Source organism: Protopterus annectens, chromosome 10.part0 (genome assembly GCF_019279795.1).
Source record: "Protopterus annectens isolate FY-2018-M chromosome 10.part0, PAN1.0, whole genome shotgun sequence".
In the NCBI taxonomy this organism is placed as follows: Eukaryota; Metazoa; Chordata; order Ceratodontiformes; family Protopteridae; genus Protopterus; species Protopterus annectens.
The window spans coordinates 964,469,034-964,490,882 of record NC_056744.1 but is presented as its reverse complement, the minus strand read 5'-3'; the positions used below and the strand labels follow the sequence as shown (position 1 = coordinate 964,490,882).

Here is a 21,849-nt window from a genome sequence, read left to right as displayed (position 1 = left end):
GCCTCCAATTTTTTAGGAAATCAACATTTTCAAATAGTTATTTGAACTACTATAGTTGTCACTCCAAATATACAAAAAGAATATTTTTAAAGGTCAGTTAGTTTGAGCAGCCAGGATGGGTTCTAACTTGGAAAACTTTAAAATAGAATTGGGCTTCTTGTTTCAAATGTTTCAGGAAAGACATTACCTCAAGATCTTCTTCTCAAAATCAATGAAGAAGAAGTACTAGAAGAATGGGGAACTAGATTCAAACCAATTGTAGGAAATGCTCAGGTAGGACTCCTGATGGTGGCTAAGATAGACAATATTAACTGTACAGAGAGTATTGTGGTGCATAATGGCAGTGGAGAAAAAGATATTAAAGTCATTATTATTAAGAACTAGGTAATCTTTAAAAGTAATCACAAAATGTTTGATATTCTTGGAGCAATTTTTTCCCCAAACATCTTTATTAAATTTACACACATGACAAATGCAGTTTTACATTTACATAAATGAAAAACATATAATGATATCACCTTAATTGCAAATAGTTTACATCACAGACATCATTGAAACAACTGTAGTTGAAAACATTATACATCACTTATAGACCATCTAGTCATTGTCAGTTAAGCATTATATGGCTCATTCAAATCATGCCTCCTGCCTCTTAAACCTTGTACCTGCTCTGCATATATTGTTCCCACAATTCCCATTTTTTCTTATGTAGTTTGCTCCCTCCCTTTTCCAAAGATCCAATTTCCAATTGTTTTATCTTTGTTACTATATTCACTACTACAAGTAAATTTGGTTTAGACTTTGATTTCCATTTTCTAGGGATGAAATTAAAACTCTTGTTCGATCAGTCCAAAATTTACAAAACACTAGGAGTAGGGGTATGACCAGATGTGGTTCATGTAACCAATGTAAATTTATATTAGAAAAATCAGGGGTGGACCTGAACAGCATAGGTATGATGCTCAGTCTTAGGGAAGGAAACTGTAACAAGAGGGGACTAGCCTATATTGGTATATGTCAGCAATGTGAACTTTATTACATAGGTAAAATGGCAAGACCATTCAAAAAAACGGATATATGAACACCTGTATGCTGTTTCAAAAAAGTAATGTTAATAATGCTTTATTTATGCATTTTCAAATTTGTCAAGGATTCACCAGATTCAAATTTGGAATTCTAGATATACCTAGGAACCCAAGAGGGTGATGGTGACAGCTTGATATAGAAATGAGAGAATTATTTTGGCAAATGAAACTTAATGCCACAACTTTATCATGACTTAATGAAAAATGATCTATTATTCCCATTCTTAAATTAAGAGCACGGCAACTACAGAGAATATACATTTTTAAAAATCCTAAGCACTATAATTTTGAGAATCAGATTGACTAAACATTACTGAGAAGTTGGCATTCTTCTTGTTATTATTTATTATTGATTTCTTACTATTTTTATCATACATGCTTTAAAGTTATTATACATATAATTTTTATTATAAAGGGCGAAGGGACACAATAATTGTTTTAATGCACGTTTATTAATGTTCTTAAAGTTTTTATGTTAAAGCACTTTACTTTTAAGAAATTCAATATTAACTAATTGACTGTTTAATTGTTTAATTGAAATGAGTATATAAATAGACAATGGATTTAGAAGATGGTTCTGAAGAAGTCCTATGAGAAAGGATAAAAGTGCTTGACCATCATTATCTGGATTTTAACAGACAGCGGTGCAATAAAATGCATCTATTTTTTCTGCAAAGACTGTTCTTTGAACATCTATAAGGTCATTGGTGAATTGGTTGCTGTTAGGACACTAAGCTGCAACCGTAGAATTATTAGTTTATAAATTTGGTTACAATTTTTTCACTGTTACTTTTGAGTTAAACTCTGATTTGTACTGTGTCTAGACAGGCTTATTTTTTTCTACTGTACGTTTTGTTCATCTACAACTATAATTCTCATCTCTAGTAATCATCCCCCCATCCAGTGCTGTTCAGAGGTATTTGACTCCTACAATGACACCATGAAGAACTGACATTATCCACAGATTTTAATCATCACAGCCGCAGCAAAAACAATAACTTATTCTTCTGCAACAGAAAACTATATCTTAAGCTTGCACACCTGTATATCTTTTCATCTTTCTCTGTTCAGCTTCTGAAACAGAACACACATTTCTTCAGGTCTAAATGTGTACCTTTCAATGACCTTAACCTAAGCTGTCTAGGTCAACAAAAGACATAAATCATCTCTCTGTCCATAAACTCCCTTAGCTGCTAAATGATGAATTCATATATTGTAATCCAGATACCCACAGCATGCATGAGCAACATACTTTTTCCATCCCTGGAGCTACCACACTTGGTAATCAAACACCAGTCACTATACTCAGTCCTTTAAAAACACACTGCAACGATTATCTTATGTCTTTCTTACAAGTACAAATATAAATAAACAAGCTCAGATTCTTGCAAGACTACAGTGGTAATTTTTTTGTACAATAAAATTGCACATTAGCGTAGCATTTCTTTAACCAAACTCTTCTTCACATACAAAACAGTCTACAGTCAATTACTGCCAGAAAGCAAAGCAGTCATAATCATAAATTCCAGTGGCTCAACACAGATTTTAAAATGTCACCAAAGTCTGATTTATACTTCAAAACATTCTCATTCAGCTCACAGCTTTTTAGAAAGAAGATGGTCGGCTTACATATACATCAGCTTTGCTAAGGTGAATTAGTACAGGCAAAGGCAAACTTCACTAAACCAGAATCCTAAAAAAATACAGATTTGGACTTAGCAATTTTGTCCTCAGTTCTAACACCAGTCAGTACAACTTTTAATGCAAGCAAGTCAATTAAAATAACTGCTAACAGTGTGACTGACGGCGTCACCTAATCTCCCACCATTCTTACTCTAATGTTAAACATACCTAATAACAGTCTCAGAACAAACTTACAAACAAAACAAAATTCACCAACCCAACCTTTCTCCTTCTTGCCCCTCAAGTGCATTAGTTAAAACTGTATCTTTCTTCTCTGCTCAGTCTATTTTATACACTACCACATATACATTTCTCACAAAACAGAATTATACCCCTTGCCCTTAAAATGCTGCCCCTTACATTTTCAAACTTTTAGCTTTTTGGCTTAACTACTTCATCACTATTGGTGTAATTCCTAAAGATTGGACGTCATCAATTATAATTCCTCTACCAAAACCAACAAATCCCTCAAAATCTTCTTAGATTAAGTCTATCACACACCTTTAACCCACAAGCAAAAATCTCTAAAAACATAAAATGCAATTAAAACTTTAATATGCAATCACCTAAAATATTATTTTAATAAATAAATACAATGCAATAAACCCCTTTCAGCAAGATATTACACAATGTTTTAATACTATCAGTGACATATCTGCAGCAGCTTAAATTTACAATGGCAGTGAAAAAAGGATTTATAATGAATGCTATGCTTAAAGCTCTTTAGAAAGTCTCTGATACTGCTAGTATATCTATCCTTATTCAAAATTACTTCTTAATCAGCTTTCAGTAAAGGTCCTTTGTCTTTGTTCTCGACTAATCCCCATAAAATGTTTGCGATGACTAGAATACATAATTCAGTTTTAAAAATACGAGAATTCCTTAAATATCAATTATCAGGCCATTTTTTTCTGTTTTCATTCATGACTTTACCAAATATCTGTCTACCTTAAAAATTTAACTCTATGCTCAGGTAATACCCTACTATTGATATCAGAAGAAAAAAATATCGGCCTCCATTTAAAAGCTATTTCAAAAGGCTTTACCCAGTTCTACCTCAGTTTGAAAGCAATAAGCTAATATTAAAGTCAGAGAAAAAATTAAGTTCTGTACTATTTAACAACTTGCCAAAGATTTGCACGTTAAAATTTATTTATTTTTATATTTATTGTACATTTGTTTACTGGAAGAGTCCGACTGGGCATAAAACCCTTTTTCAGTGGGGGCCCGGAGAGAAAAGCTCCATTGTTAGTAGACTATTATGTTAGTAGAAAGAAAATCGCATAATACAATAAAGAAAAAAATAGTAACAGACATTCATAACAGTAAAAAGACTAAAAGAATAAATTGGACAAGTGGGAGACACAGATACTTTATCCTACAATGAATCAATGACTTCATCTACTCTTATAAATACTCAGGAATGAGGCTTAACCTGTCCTGAAATTGTTCAACTCATACTAAAATACAGCCCACCAAAATGGACCTACAAAACTCAAGTATGCATATAAAATTATTATCTAACTCATCCATGAGATATGTTCATCTCTCATTAAAACATATTAATTCCAAAATTAGGATAAGCACTCCCACTAACTTTAGCTTCAACCATAATTTCCATTTGTTACAAACTGCTGTTTAAGAATGTACTCTGCTTTACAAAATTAGTTAATATTAGTGAGCATTGCAGCACTCTATGGAAAGCTATTAACTCATGTCCAATGAACAAATCAGCCACTTTTCTCCTTTTTACTCAAATACTAAACTATAACTTCTCCATCCCATTAAGGCACAAACTAAAAACTGCTACCACTGAATACCTGCAAAGACATGCAGACTATGACTCAAATACATTCCTGTGACCCCCTATGACTTCTTACTAAAGGAAGCATTCTCCAGAAGTTTGAGACTCATTTCCCAACTACATCAAAAACTCTACAAATAAAAAACGCACAAGATACTAAACTCTTTAATCACCTACTTGACTTACATCATGTAAATCTTTTGAAAGCAGTTAAAAGTAGTACCCTTAACAAAACTTCCTATCATCATTTAATGAATACAGATACAATTTTTATACTTCCACATTTTGTTTTTATGTACCTGGAATAATCTCCCTCCTCTGTGGGTTATCTTATTGGACAAAAGTTATTGTGAATATTATATTAATTTTTACGAGAATCTTTACTGTACTCACTATCTTACTTACCTACACTTTACTCAATACTATTTTGACAAATAATAAAAATTAAATCTTTGCATAACCCTAGCCTAGGACATGGCTGAGATGAGTCCTTGGACCAGCACACTTCTCCTGGTTCAGAATCACATAACTGTGTATGCACTGTACTGCACAGTGCCAAGTGGAAAAGGAAAAGTTAAATGTGAAGGAAAAAGGGACAGATGAGCCAGGATGAGGGCTGCTGAAAAGGGGACATTTCAGAATGAGCCTGAGGAATTACTACATCAGCAGGGCCTTAGAATGTACGATCTTACACAGTAGTACAGCACAATTCACCACAGGGCTTCAAAGTTATATGGAACAGAGCAGTAAAATGATGGGGCAAGGGTAAGGGACAGGGACAGAAAGCTGCAGGAGGGACAACTGTAATAAGATGAACTTGAATGGTCATGGGTCTTCTGTCTGATTCCTTCAATGTCTATATCCTGCAAATTGATATCTGCCTACCATAAACAAAAACTTTCAATTGTCCCTACTGTTGTTGCTACCCTGTATTACCTGTAATACTCTATGCAGTTACTGTGAAGTCTCAAGACAATCAACAGTACTTGGAGCTTTTCTCATAGTGTTACGGATAAAGCAAAAAAAAAAAAAAAAAATCAGGTACAACTTAGACCTGGACTTATGATCATGAGATGAAACATTAAGAAGAGAACAAAATACTAAGCATGACAGAAGGATTTAGACAGTGTGGTAAATATGTTACACAGAATTCAACAAAGTTGCTACCTTTAAATCCCTTAGAACAGCTGCAAAAATATCCATTGATCAAATCCTTACAGGTGCCACCATTTCTGCATGGGTTCGAGGTACATTCATTCTTATCTGCTTCACAGTTGATGCCAGCCCAGCCTGATTCACAAAGGCATTTGTACCTATAAACGATACGAATGACGTTTAATTCTACAAGTTAATGTACAAAAAATGTGAAACTTTTCTGCACAGGTAAAATTTTAAAATGCAGATCAGCATGTCACTTTTCCCTTGTACACTGAGAATGGTAACCTAGCCACATATGTGCATATATCTCAGTCTTGTAATAATCGAGTTAGGGTTAATAATTCAGTTAAAACAACAACAGCAACAATAATAATAATAATAATTCAGTTAGTTAATGTGTAAGAAAAACAAATATAAAACAGCTACAAAACAATGAAATTATTTATTGCTAAAATGAATTTGTTGTCCATATATATAGCATGTCAGTATTGCAGCAATACATTCTAAACATTACAGCAATTATTCGCATAACCCTAATGTAATTAATCTATCTATACATATTTACAAACGTATATACATTTTTGCCTGCTTGTTGTGTAACCTTTTTACATATTATTTTGTTACTTGAGAAATTCTACAGTCATCCTAATGTTATGGACATACATTTTTTTTTTTTAAAAAGCTTAAGTGTTTTCTAAAAACAATCAAACCATCTACTTATACTATACTAACAAGTCCATAAAAGGGCAAAATATGTTGTATTTCAGTTAGTATGGTTTGACTTTATTGGCCTGAAAGCTTGAATAAAGAGTTTAAAAATTAAAAACTCAGTGGGCATACAGAACCAGGTGCCTGGTACACTTGTATGACCTTAAGGGGCCACTTCCTACTTCACATGTGCTTCCTTCAAAGGCGGTCTAAGGTATTGTTCAATGAAGAATTTAGTTTGCCAGGGTCTTTTCTGATGTTTTTGTCTACTTTTTTTTCCATGTAACCTTTTTGTTTGTTGGCTTATATATTAGTGTATTTTTAAATGTCAACTTGCAGAAGCAATGATAAATATTACAAAGATCCTGGCATAGTGAAAACACCCTTACTCAAAAAAAAAATTCCTAAAACTACACCAATCACATAAAGGAAACAAACAATCTCCTTTTGTGATTGGTGAAGTGAAAAAAAAATACTCATCCACTAACATGAAGACACACACCGTCTGCATAGTGGTAATGTTAAAGGAAAGGATTGGGTAGGAGCAGGGTTAGGGGGTAGCATGCATGGTTTAGGGTGGCCCCTGCATCACTTTATTCATAAGTGTGATCCCAACTCTAACCCAGACATGGCATCTAAACTCAACACTACACATTACTAAAACACTTTCCCTAAAATATCACTAAAAATGATAGACACTTCATACACCACAGCAAGAGCATGCACACACAAACACATACACAAAACAAAATAATTTCCCTTTCCTATTCCTTACGCTGATGTTAACCCACAAAAGCTCGCACACACTCTCATCTCAGATGCTGAAACTTTTGTTATATCTGAAAGTTTCAGCATTACCATTCATTCCCACTTATTATGACTGCATGCGCATCTTCTCAGTAACATTTGCTAATCCTCCTTTTGTTTAGTCCTGTACATGAGAATGCAAGCTTTTGAGAACATCTTACATCAAAATATCTACTGACAGCTTGTGCATTTAACAGACTGTATGGTAATATTTACATAATCTAAGATGAATTTCGCATAATGCTTAAGGTCATCTCAAAGACGCAAGATGCAGTGTGTGAGTGTGTGTGTGTGTGTGTGTGTGTGTGTGTGTGTGTGTGTGTGTGTGTGTGTGTGTGTGTGTGTGTGTCTGTGTGTGTGTAGCTTTTCTCCCTAGAGCTGCACTGAAAATGGGCAGTATCAAGGTAGACCACCTTGATCAAGACCATTTAAATAAGCAGATAAGAAAAGGAATAAAAGTAACAATTGTCCCACACTAAATATAAATTCTAAAGGTTATCAAGATGTTATACAGTTTCTTAAAACTAAGATTTAGTACAGTTTTGGCTAAGAGCAAGAGTAGTGGTTAAAGCTGAGTGACTAAAAAGTTGGCAATGCTTTGAAACTGATGAACTGCACATCGTCAAAGAAAATACCAAGTTTGAATCGCAAGACTAACTGTACTGTACTTCACTTTTTTATTACGTAATACCATACTTTCCAGTGGCTGTTCAAAAGCAAACAGATACATATCCACAGTGGTGCCTGAATACTCTGAATATTTTTTAGGCTCCATCAGCCTGCCTAACTAGTCCTCCTGGCTTCTCCTTTCTAGTGGGAAATACCTTAAAAGTGTAACCACTACTGACCCCAAGACAGTTTGTGTCTGGGTGTGGGTGGGGCTGGGGGATAGGGGGGAATGGGGACTTGGACACCTGACTACTATCACACACACATACTGAAGAGAATTTACTCTATGCACTTAATGGTTTCACCCACTAAGGTTGGGCTGCAATATGCAATGTACGCTGTGTAGTTCTTTATGCCCAGCATGTATGCATGCTTCCACACCCAATTCTTTGTTGCCTTGCTGCTGTACCATGATTGACTGAGACCCCTAAATTCTATGATCTTATTCCTCTGGCCTACCTCCAAAAAACATTCCCAGTGCTATAGTTCCCTTGCAATTCTCAAAACTCTGAATACCAGGTGTTTGCATAAACAGACCCTAAAGCTACTAACATTTCCCTATCTTCCCATGCCAGATCGCAGAAACTTCTCATCCAACTAAATTGAAATTTGGAAATTCAAGGCAAATGGTTCTTACGAAGATGCACTGGAATTCTATAAAAAGTCAGATTAGAAATAACAATACAATATCAGAAGGCAATGATCCAAGCATACAATGTAGAACACATACTACAGGCTGGGATTCAATAGCTGGAGCACTCCTTCAGGAACCAGGTGTGGTCAGGAAGAGGAGTTAATTTATTCATAATGATCAAAAAATATGCCAGCATAAAATCTACAGGTACTAGTTTATTTTGATTTTTGGGTAAGAAATGATTAAGAGATAAAATGGGCTTGACCAAATTACATTTTTAAGAATGTGTGGTGGCTGACAAGAAAACATGGATGTACTAATCCCGCTGTCAAGACACTACCAGAAATATACTTTTTAAGTGAATACAGCTCAGCTCCTAGACAGATCTGAACTCCTCAACCTAATCAATTTCTGGACATTCATACAATTTTTTATAAATTACAACAATATTACATGTGTTCCAAATTTTTTTGTGAGCCAGTACTAACTTTCTTTTAACAGCTTTATTAACAGCACACACACACAGTGACATGACTAAATATTCAATTATAAAACTGTAAAACCACAAAAGCACAGCATGACATAACAACTGCAGGGTATACTCTTTATTCACAAAGGTTTATCACTTTCTTCCCACTTATAGGGACTTCCTCAGAAAAATGAATAATAACTCACCCAGCCTTTATATATCAAACCATATCCTTAATTAATAAATTAATTAACCATCAATCAACATTTAAAGTAGGATACATGAATTTAAAACACATATATATGTATACAATAAAATTGCACTAAAAAAAACTTCAACCTAAAATATTATTCAATTTTAAAACACGTGATCGCAGTAGTTTCATTTATGCCAGGGTATTCAGTTGTGTTTCATAAGAGAGGGTATCCTTTAGATTTGTTAAATAAAATACAAGAGGAAACTGTACACAAACATAGGATTGGATTTTATAAACCATTACTAGCAGGTGGTGAGGGGTTGAAAGTTAGTATGCAGAATAAGGAAAGATGTAATCTGAATAACTATTCGATTAGTTTTATTACTACATTTAACTTGGATACCCCTGATGTTGAAATTGTTCAAAATAACTGGGAGACTTTGAAATGTGACAACAATATTGGACAAAGGGTGCGTGTAATACCTAAGGTGGTCTATAAAAAGGACCGATCATTCAAGAATATATTAGAGACTGCTGCCCCTGTCAATAATAGGCACCAGCACAGAAATAAGAGGAATTTTAAGTGCAATATGTGCACTTTTTGCCCATATATTTTGGAAACAGCTGACCGGTATAGGTTAAATAATACATCTATATTTATTGATGGACACTAATTGTTGTAGCCAAAATGTAGTATATGTGGCTAAGTGCCAGTTATGTCCTATTTTCTATAAAGGGAAAACGTGTAGGCAGTTTAAAAACAGAACAACTGAACACTTGTTGGACATCAGACATTGCAGTTAATGCCTTAAGAAGATATATTAATACACATAAGGACCACAAATTCAAATCTTTGGTTGTTCTTCCCTGAGAAACTTTGACCACCTGTTGAATAACCAAAAATTTGAATCTGTGGTCCTTAAGTAGACATATTAATACACATAAGGACCACAAATTCAAATTTTTGGTTATTCGACAGGTGGTCAAAGATTCTCTGGGAAGAATATTAGATATTCACCTAGATATATGTGAACTTAAATGGCAGTTGTGTTTAAATGCAACTGAGTACCCAGGCATAAATGAAACTACTGCGACCACGTGTTTTTAAAATTGAATAATATTTTAGGTTAAAGTTTTTTTAGCGTAATTTTATTGTATACATATATATGTGTTTTAAATTCATGTATACTACTTTAAATGGTGATTGATGGTTAATTAATTATTAATTAAGGATATGGTTTTAAATATATAGACTAGGTGGGTTATTATTCATTGTTCTGAAGAAGTTCCTATAATTGGGAAGAAAGCGCTAAACCTTCGTGAATAAAGACTGTACCCTGCAGTTGCTGTGTCATGCCGTGCCTGTGTGGTTCTACAGTTTTTTCAGTTGGTTGATAAGAAGTTCGTTCCAGCTGGTGGGGCACAGCTATGGAAGGGTCAGTTACTAATACTGAGCTTATGGAGCTATTCTTCTTCTTTCAGCTGCTCCCATTAGGGGTAGCCACAGCGGATCATCTGTTTCCATTTCTTCCTGTCCTCTGCATCTTGCTATGTCACATCAACCACCTGCATGTCCTCTCTCACCACATCCATAAACCTTATCTTAGGCCTTCCTCTTTTCCTGTTTCCTGGCAGCTTCATCCTTAGCATCTTTTTCCCAACATAATCTGCATCCCTCCTCAGCACATGCCCAAACCAACGTAATCTTGCCTCTCTAGCTTTGTCTCCAAACCTTCCAACCTGGGCTGACCCTCTAACATACTTATTCCTAACCCTGTCCACTTTTGTCACACCTAGTGCCATGTCCAGCTCTGACTCCTGCCTTTTTTCAGTGCCACTGTCTCCAACCCATATAACATAGCTGGTCTCACTACCCTCTTGTATACCTTCCCTTTCACTCTTACTGGTACTAGTCTGTCACAAATCATTCCTGACACTCTTCTCCACCCACTCCATCCTGCCTGTACTCTCTACTTCACCTCTCTTCCACACTCAGCATTACTCTGAACTGGTGATCCCAAGTATTTAAACTCATCCGCCTTTACCACCTCTACTCCTTGCAGCCTCACCATTTCTCAATCCTCCCTCTCATTCACACACATATATTCTCTCTTAATCCTGCTGACCTTCATTCCTCTTCTCTCTAAAGCATATCTCCACCTCTCCAGGGCCTCCTCCACCTGTTCCCTACTCTCACTACAGATCACAATGTCATCTGCAAACATCATAGTCCATGGGGACTCCTGTCTGATCTCGTCTGTCAACCTGTCCATCACCATTGCAAATAAGAAAGAGCTCAGAGCTGATCCTTGATGTAATCCCACCTCCACCTTAAACGCATCCATCACTCCCACCGCAGACCTCACTGCCGTCACACTACCCTCGTACATATCCTGTACCACTCTTACATACTTCTCCGACACTCTCGACTTCCTCATACAATACCACAACTCCTCTCTAGGCACCCTGTCATATGCTTTCTCTAAGTCCACAAAGACACAATGCAACTCCTTCTGACCTTCTCTGTACTCCTCCATCAACACTCTCAGAGCAAACACTGCATCTGTAGTGCTCTTTCCTGGCATGAAACCATACTGCTGATCACTAATCATCACCTCCCTTCTTAACCTAGCTTCCACTACTCTTTCCCATAACTTCATGCTGTGACTGATCAATTTAATCCCTCTGTAGTTACTACAGCTCTGCACATCACCCTATTCTTAAAAATCTGTACCAAAACACTTTCTCCATTCCTCAGGCATCCTCTCACTTTCCAAGATTTCATTAAAGAATCTAGTTAAAAACTCCACTGCCACTTCACCTAAACACCTCCATGCTTCCACAGGTGTGTCATCTGAACCAACAGCCTTTCCAGTCTTCAACCTCTTCACAGCTATCCTTTCACTTCCTCCTTGCTAATCCACTGCACTTCATGATTCACTATCCGCACATCATCCAACCTTCTCTCCCTCTCATTCTCTTCATTCATCAGCCCCTCAAAGTACTCTTTCCATCTGCTCAACACACACTCCTCACTTGTGAGTACATTTCCCTCATTATTCTTTATCACCCCTACCTGCTGCACATCTTTACTAGCTCGGTCCCTCTGTCTAGCCAATTGGTACAGGTCCTTTTCTCCCTCCTTAGTGTCGAACCTTTCATACAACTCTTCATACGCCTTATCCATAGCCTTTGCCACCTTTCTCTTTGCCATGTGCCTCATCTCCTTATACTACTGTCTACTTTCTTCATCTCTCTGACAATCCCACTTCTTCTTTGCCATCCTCTTTCTCTGTATACTCTCCTGTACTTCCTCATTCCACCATCAGGTCTCCTTGTCCTCCTTCCTCTTTCCAGATGTCATGCTGTGCTTGTGTGGTTCTACAATTTTTTCATTTGGTTGAGAAGTTCGTTCCAGCTGGTGGGGCACAGCTATGGAAGGGTCAGTTACTAATACTGAGCTTATGGAGCTATTGCAGCAGATAAATCAGCAGATGGCCATTCATTCCACTCAAATAAAAGGTTTGATGAATAGGACTACTGCTTTAGCAAACATTTTTGGAAGTCTTGGTTACCCCTTTGACCCAGCCAACACAAACATCCCAACCTATACAGGCTGGTCAGCCTGGGGGTGATCCTCATTTGAGTCAGGTTGGGAATTTGACTAATAGAGGCAGTATCAGCTCTAACAATGAACCATTAACTTGGAAGAATAATAATTTTGATTTTCGGCTTGAAAGAAGGAATAGTGGCACAATTCAGCATGAAGCTTTGACCCTGGTTGAAAAGTTAAAAATGTTTGAGAAAGACTTGTTAGTTTTTAAAAAACTTCAGATGGAGACAGCATACCTTTAAAGAAACATTGAACTGGGGCAGATACCACGGGGGTTACACTTATGGAAATATCCTAATGGAGTGGAAGGTAACCATGATTTACTTAAAAAACTACACAATTTATTTGATCATACAGGCATTGAATTGTTAAAAATAATGGTGAAATACAATATACAAACTATGGAAAAACTCTCCAAAAAATTGGATGCGAACAATAGGTTGATTCAGGCAGATCTGGCGTTTGAACACTACAAAATCAACTATTCCAATGTCTTTATAACGGTTGATAACGTTTGTGCCACTATATTTGTCAGGAAGATGAATAAACTCAAAAGAGATATTAATGAATACGCCAAAGACAAGGTGTACCCCCTCTCAGCAGGTTCCTGGGCCAATAGTAGTGAAAGAACCAATGGCGAAGCACAGGGTGAAGAGGAAATGATGTCAGAAGCAAGAACTGATAAGAAGTACCAGCGTAACTTTCAGCAGTTCCATAATCAGAATGATGAAGGAGTGAGACATTCTGAAAGGCTGAAAAGCAGGGAACAGCAGCCCCATTTTTCCGGGAACAGCTACAGACATTTTGTTGTCCAGGGGGCCAGACCGAAAAACAGAAGTAGGAGTCAGCGATGGAACAACTAATAGACATGGCTTTGTCCCTATTAAATACAACATCAGCAATTTGGCTGTTAATAATATTCATGAACAAACACAAACTTTTAGTGACTGTAAAATTAGTGCTGAGACTGCATTATTGTCTAGTTCTCCTTTTGGGGCGGTCAATGACATTTTTTCCGCATCTTTAGAAGGATCAAATGAGGAACATGTAAATGGTATGAATAATAATTCATTTAGTAGTACTGCCTGTTCACCCATAAGCATAATTTCATCAGTAATGCCGGTTTTGAACATCGATGAAGGTAATATGACGGCTAATAGTATCATAGCAGTGAACTTTTTTTTATATGGAAGGCACTGACAGTAATAACAGTAATAATATTATTTCCATTCCATTATATGATTTGAATGGAGTAAATGCATACGTTATCAATAACAACTCTTTTAGTTGCAAAGTGGATAATGGTGTTTGTCCATTAACAAATGCAATGTCATCAGCAATGTATGTTTTTTAATACCAGCAGAGATAATATGGCTGCTAATAGTACTGGTAGTGAATCTTTATTTGATTTGGAAGGTGTTAACAGCAATATTTGTAGCTTTTTGTCATTTATGGACACTAATGTTATTAGAACACAAGTTATTGATGACAATAGTTTCAATTCTAGTGCCAATATTGAAATACTTTGTGAATGTAGAGAGACTCATAGGAATCCTAACAGGGATTTTAACTTGGAAAGTAATTATAATGCGAGTGCTAACTTTGATGCCATTTCTTGCTTTAATATACATGAAGGCATAACATTAGTATGCCCTGTTAGTAACAATAATGGCATAATGGATAATTATGCTGCAGGACAAGTTCATGGTTGCTATGGTGGCATGAATGTTGCTAATAATAATAATAATAATAATAATAATAATAATAATAATAATAATAATAATAATAATGCTGAATTATTGAGAAAATGGATCAAACTGTTGGTTTAGATTTTTCAAGTGTTTTTAATGCACATGTGAATGACAATTTAAATATGCAAGAAGTAATGAATAATTCTTGTTTACTTTTTGATGATATCAATGGTATTTATGATAATTTTAATGAAATAGTGATAACGTTTGAACCACATGTAGTAATGAATGAGGCCGAAGACTTTAAGGTTTACAATTATTCCACAAAATATATAAGTGTAAAACATGCTAATCTTCTGGCTAAAGGCTTTACTTATGTACCACAAAGGGGGGAGGTTAGCCGAAACACTAATAGAGTTAAAGTGTTTCACTTGAAAACTCAATTTGAGGATTGGTTTAATGATGGTGAACCTTTGATTGACGCACAGGAAAAAAGGCTTAAAAAACAAGTGCATTTAATCCCCCAATGAATAACCTGGTAAAAATATATGAAAAAGTTTGTGAGAAGGAGATTAGGCATGCATTTAAACAAAATAATTATAAAAAAATATGTTAATAATCTTACCCATGAAGAAGAAATGTTATTAAAGGATTTAGCTGGTGATGTGAATATCCATATAATGAATCCCGATAAGGGGAACGGAGTGGTCATTATGGATAGGAGTGACTACTTAAATGGTATGAATGTCATATTAACCGATGGAACATATGAGGAAGTCTCCCTTAATGAAATACACATTTCATATAAAAAATAGATCTAGGTTTGGAAGATATGTTGTACCAAGGGCAAATTAGGGAGGATGAATATAGTTATATGATTAACCAATATCCAATGATATCCAACATATTTGGTATACCTAAAATCCATAAAAGGCTCAATAACCTTAAATTTAGACCCATTGTGGATGGAAAAAGATCAAAAACCCACTTTATTAGTAGATTTCTGGATTTTCATCTTCAGAAGGGGTTGACTGCATTTCCATATATTACAAAGGATTTATGGCAATTTTTAGAAAGGTTGGACAAATTAAAAATCAATGAAGATATTATCATGGTGACCACTGATGTTTGCAATTTATTTTCTGTGATTCCTCATCAAAAAGGGCGTGACTGTTTAGAAACCCAGTTAATTAAAACTGGTGTCTATGATCAGGATGATACAAACAAGTTTGTCACTCTAATGGAGGTTACATTAAAAAATAATTATATATATTTTGAAGGACAACATTATAGACAGTTAACAGGAGTCGCAATTGGGGTGGCATGTGCCCCGATTTTTCTAACTATTTTATGTCCTTCTGGGAACAGTAATATATAATGGATGGGCCTTTTTCCAGTAAAATTCAATATTATACTCATTTTGTGGATGATTTGTTTGTTATTTGGAAGGGTACCAAAGCAGAGCTTAAGCTTTTTCTTGAATATGTGAATAAGACAGAAGTATTTTTAAAATTCACATATAATTATAGTGAAACACATATTACATATATCTTGACGTGGACTTGACCTATAATAAAGTTGACAGAATATTGAAGTCAGCTATTTATAGGAAGCTCACTTTTTCTAATTCCTATTTGGAATTTAGTAGCTGGCACCCTGTCCATCATAAAAAAATCAATTGTCAAAGGGCAGATGGTATGGGCTGCCAGGATGGTCACCATGTACAAGAAATTTATTGTCCTTTATTAAACAGTTGTTTCATAAGAGAGGGTATCCTTTAAATTTGTTAAAATACAAGAGGAAATTGTACACTAAAGTAGGATTGGATTTTATAAACCCTTATTAGCAGGTGGTGAGGGGTTGAAAGTTAGTATGCAGAATAAGGAAAGATGTAATCTGAATAACTATTTGATTAGTTTTATTACTACATTCAACCTGGATACCCCTGATGTTGTTGAAATTGTTCAAAATAACTGGGAGATTTTGAAATGTGACAACAATACTGGACAAAGGATGGGTGTAATACCTAAGGTGGTCTATAAAAAGGACCGATCATTTAAGAATATATTGGAGACTACTGCCCATGTCAATAATAGGCGCCAACATGGAAACAAGGGGAATTTTAAGTGCAATATGTGCACTTTTTGCCCATATACTTTGGTAACAGTTAGGTTAAATAATACATCTATATTTATCGATGGACACTAATTGTTGGAGCCAAATTGTAGTACATGTGGCTAAGTGCCAGTTATGTCCTATTTTCTATATAGGGAAAATGTGTAGGCAGTTTAAAAACAGAATAGCTGAACACTTGTTGGATATCAGACAAGGCAGGTTAATTAATGCTTTAAGTAGACATATTAATACACATAAGGACCACAAATTCAAATTTTTGGTTATTCAACAGGTGGTCAAAGATTCTCAGGGAAGAATATTAGATATTCGCCTAGATATATGTGAACTTAAATGGCAGTTGCATTTAAACGCAAATGAGTACCTAGGCATAAGTGAAACTACTGCAATCACATGTTTTAAAATTGAATAATATTTTAAGTTAAAGTTATGTATACATATATATGTGTTTTAAATTCATGTATATTACTTTAAATGTTCATTGATGATTAATTTATTAATTAAGGATATGGTTTGATATATAAAGGCTGGGTGTGTTATTATTCATTGTTCTGGGTTATTATTCATTGTTCTGAGGAAGTCCCTATAAGTGGGAAGAAAGCGCTAAACCTTTGTGAATAAAGATTGTACCCTGCAGTTGCTGTGTCGTGCTGTGCTTGTGTGGTTCTACAGTTTTTTCAGTTGGTTGAGAAGAAATTCAATTATACAAAACAAAAACTATTACAACAATGTATTCATCTGCACACATTGTATAGAAATGACTTTTGGCTTAAATATTGAATTTAACATTACACAGATTTCCAGAAACATCACTCCTCCTAAACATTATTCTGTAGGTGCTGTGCACAGCTTACCTTTATTTCTATACAGTTCATTTATCCTTTACCACATTCAACAATTCTGTTACAGCTGGTTTTGTTTTTGATTTCTGTTTTCTAGATATTGTTTTTTTTGGCAGCCAACAACATAAAATGTAGTAGTGTCTTACTGTGTCTAAGAATTCAGTTGCTATATTCCAGCTCAAAAGAATCATTTCCCTGGTTAAACTAATTTGTTCCTTCAACATTTCTGACAAAATATGCTGCATGGAATTTCTAAAACCAGCTTCTTACATTCCTCAAAAACATGCTCTCAGGTATCCTCTCTTTCCAATCACATATTCAGCAATTGCTGTTTACTTGTGGAAAAAATTTCTGACGTCTACTTGGGAGTATTTAGACAACCATACAAACATTTCCATGCACAGATCCTAAGGTTTTGTTGGATACCTGGGAGCTATAAATGTTTTTTTTTATTCTACCCTATAATCCTTGCTACTATTATACAAGCAAAATGCCATGTACTAGAAAACTGTACCTGACACTTGTATCATGAAAGTATACATGACCATGCCCTGAAATGCATATGCCATAATTACATCTGTCTGTGACCAAGTAATAAAGCCTCCTTACTGATGACACTCCCAAGCCTCCAAAAGAATGTGACCAAGTGGCAAATGTTCCAGAACCTAGCAAGCTGGCTGATGGTCATTCTACGCTGCTTTCCTCCCTGACAGGTCCTCCATAATCTAGAATGGTATCTAAGGTTGTGTCACAGGCAGTGAAGGCAAGTTCCCTGTTCTCATACCATCAGACTGGTAATTTCTGAAACTGAAACCCCTTGACAAACATTTGTAAAACATATTCTGATTTGTCAAATTATATTTATGTAACTGCCTCAGTGCCAAACCGGCAAGCATTTTTGTCATCTTTACTCCAAGACTTCTACTGATAAAAAGGGTCACTCCATGCCTTAGTACAAAAGGAGTAACCATTTAATGTGCTTCTCTTGGTCACATACTTCTTGTTGGGTCTCTTATTCAGTGATGAAGCAGAAACGAACACTGCAGAGGTACAGCTCTCTGTTTTTCTACTGGTGATTTTCTTTCTTTGGAATAATTTATTTACTACCACTGTTCTATGAAATCTACTCTTCTAACATACAATCCTACTAGTTCATCACAACAAAGTCCAACTGACTAACCTAGTCAAGCCTCTAATGGTTCAAGGTGGGGGATATAAACCTATTAACCATCACCTGCAGAAGGCAGTGGCTCATAACTTAACTGCATTAAACACAGCTATCCCCAGGGTATCTCCAAGTGCAATGACAGCAGGCATTTTATAATAAATGGCCAAATGTATGTACCTCAGAAGTATATACTGCACCACCAGGCCTTAAAAACCATCATCTGTCTCTCCTTAACTGGCAATAATGGCTTCTGCCAAAACTACTTTTTCTAAGTCAGCCTTCCTTTACTTTCTGTGTGGTTCCGTTTCTTCCTTTGGGGAAGAAGATAACCAGAGTTATCTTTTAACAGACAGTTCTCTAGTGAAAGAAGAGGCAGATGTCTCCAGGAATAAGGCTAAAAAGCAGTAGGAGGTATTCCATTAAAGTTTCAAGATTTGTGGTTCATATCAGTAAAGTTTTCTTGTTTGAATTCTTAAAACGATCACAATTCTCAACATCATGATGCAGTCTTCGGCTAAATGTGTTTCTGCTTAGTTGGAATCTGTCAATTGAAAGAATATGGGTCTATTTCAAAGGATCAAATGGCCAAATTGTTGAAACCCATATGGTCGACAATGCAGTCCATCACACTGTTTTGGCTGAGATCTTGGTACAAGTAGGGATTAGGAAATTTGCCCTTTTCCCCATTGTAGTGCAATCTTGGAGTTGGTGTATATACCACAATCTCGGAGTTGATGTATATATAATTAGCAGGGGGTGTGGGGGGGGCTTGCTCCTCTGCAAAAGCATTGTTTCTGTTGTGTGCAGGTGTTGTTTGGGTTTGAGTTTTTTGTTGACAGACTGAATTGTCGACCATATGGTCTCGACCACACTGGTTTCGACAATATGGCTGTTTAATCTTCTGAAATAGACCGCAAGAATATTTGTTGATAATCTCCAACATTTTGTTATCAAACATATAGAGATTCAAACATATTAAAACATGTTAATCAGTGCTTAACAGGCTTGTTAAAAACTAAATTGTAATGCAAAATAAACTGCTATCTTATCACTTGAATACAAGCTTATAAAGCAAAAAAAGTAATTATTAGTTTTATTTTTCTTTTACTTCTTGGATCTCTACCATAAAACATCAGCGCCACAAGCATACAATGATAAAACCCTGACTATAACTCAGGTAACCCAAACTCAAACAATGGCTAGAATTCTTGATTGAGCTGTTGTGGGGGAGGACAGGAGTGGAGTGGCTTTGGCAGCTCTCCTCTCCTCAGGAACAAGATGTGATAAGAAATGACCTGTGCAAACACTCCCATGGTTGAATCCCCAGTGAAGACCAGACACCTCACAGGAGCACTGGCATTAGGGGGATGCAGAGCTGTACTGAAGGGTTAGGTCACTCATGGAAGCAGGCATCACTCTCTTGCTGATGCTCAATGCATGCTGAACAATGGGCATTTTACTGGGCATGTGGAACTGGGTTAGTGTAGAAAAGTATAATAAAAGCCAAAACCTCCTCTGAAGACTGCCTAAATAACAGCCTTTATCAGTTGACTTTTGCCCTGGTGTACAGGGAACAAATTTGGCAACTGACAAGAAACAAGCAGAGAGGCACACAGTCTGATGGTCTGCAGGCAAAGGAGGCAAAAAAAATGATCTCTGCTAAACAAAATACTGGATATTACAATAAAAATCTTTTCTCCATGTGGATTCTGTCCAGCAGGACAATCACCATCAATAAAATATAAAAAAAAAAAAATACAATAAATACGGTAAAATAAAATAAAATAAATAATTTCCGGGCCAGGGGCATTATAAGACACCAAAATTACCCATTACAGTCAGTTTTATTTAGAAGTCCAGCAGCAAGATGAATCATTAAGCAATACATTAAACACAGCTATCCCCAGGGTATCTACCAGTCAAAATGTACTGACACTATGCTTTCAAGGGGGCAAGGGTCATTAAATGACATTTATACTTAATCACTGTATACAAGCTGTTCATGTCTTGGTATACTACACTCTGGTTTATCATGTGCTGTACAACAGAGTTTCTAATGACAAAGGACTCAGTGAAGAGGGGAAATGAGAGTTTCCGTTTCTTTTTTTTTTTCTCTTTCTTTTTTTAACTTTTCCCTTTTCTTCCGAGTTGGTGTGATCTTGGAGGCACAGGGAGACTGGGAGAGTGGAGGCAGAGCACCAACATCAGGGGTTTCAGAGGCAATAATGATTTAGTAATCATGATGATTCAGTGCATGACAATACTGTAAGATGGTGCTGTTGTAGTGGGGGTGCTCCTTTCGGAAAAGGCTAGAATTTTTAAGTGCATGTCTTATAATTATGAAAAAGTGTAAATGCCACATAATTATATCAACACTTGCTGTAATGACACTAAAGCCGCCTGCTGTTTAGGGGTTCACCTCCCACACCCCTGATACTTACATGTAAAACACTATATCTGGGAGCAAAGTGTACACTCTGAGGTACCACAATTTCAGACCTAATATATGTATACCTGTTTTGAAAGTTTAAACTTACACTTCTGAGGATAGCAACTGTGGTCCTCACAATTTCAACTGGAACCACCTGTGGTGAGCTTTACGGTTTTCATTTATGCTATTTTGCATCCTGAACTTGCGAGAGGCGATGTTTCATTTAGATCATTTTATGTCCTGTAGCCATTATTTCTAGACTGTAAGTGGTATATATTTTGCCACTTACTTTAAACACGCATATGCTAAGATCACGTGAAGTGCTGTGCTTATTTTAAACATTACGTGCAATGATCACTTTTAAAGACTCCATGGTAACAGAAAAAGTCAATGTAAGTACTTTCTTATAAACACAATGGCAGTTAAAGATTAGGTTTGAGCCTACTTTTGTATCTATCCAAGAACTGGGAAGTCACAAATGATCTGCTGTCCAGCGACCTAATGCTACAAAATGAACAGAAAATTCACTATAATTAAAAAAATATTAATATAAAATACTCTTTTCCTTTTATGGATGGGATATGTAATTTCTTCTTTATTTTGTATATTAGGTATATTGTTAACCTAATATTTGGATGCGGACACCATGGGGAAATTTTTTTTTGTCCTTTGTAAGTGGTTAATTGCAGCTAACAGCTGTACAGAATGTTATACTGCATGCATTATTTGTTACATTTTCCTTTTTGCTATTTTTTCTG

The 21,849-nt window shown here is 35.8% G+C and overlaps 1 protein-coding gene across 1 annotated transcript in view; it reads right to left on the bottom strand.

Moving 5' to 3' along the window:
* LOC122813421 (neurogenic locus notch homolog protein 2-like) overlaps positions 1-21,849 on the bottom strand; it is a 1,182,542-nt gene that overhangs the window by 364,757 nt on the left and 795,936 nt on the right. The window contains exon 14 of the mRNA XM_044085736.1: positions 5,740-5,885. Within this exon, the coding sequence (XP_043941671.1) occupies positions 5,740-5,885 (146 nt within the window). The remainder of the gene's footprint in view (positions 1-5,739; positions 5,886-21,849) is intronic.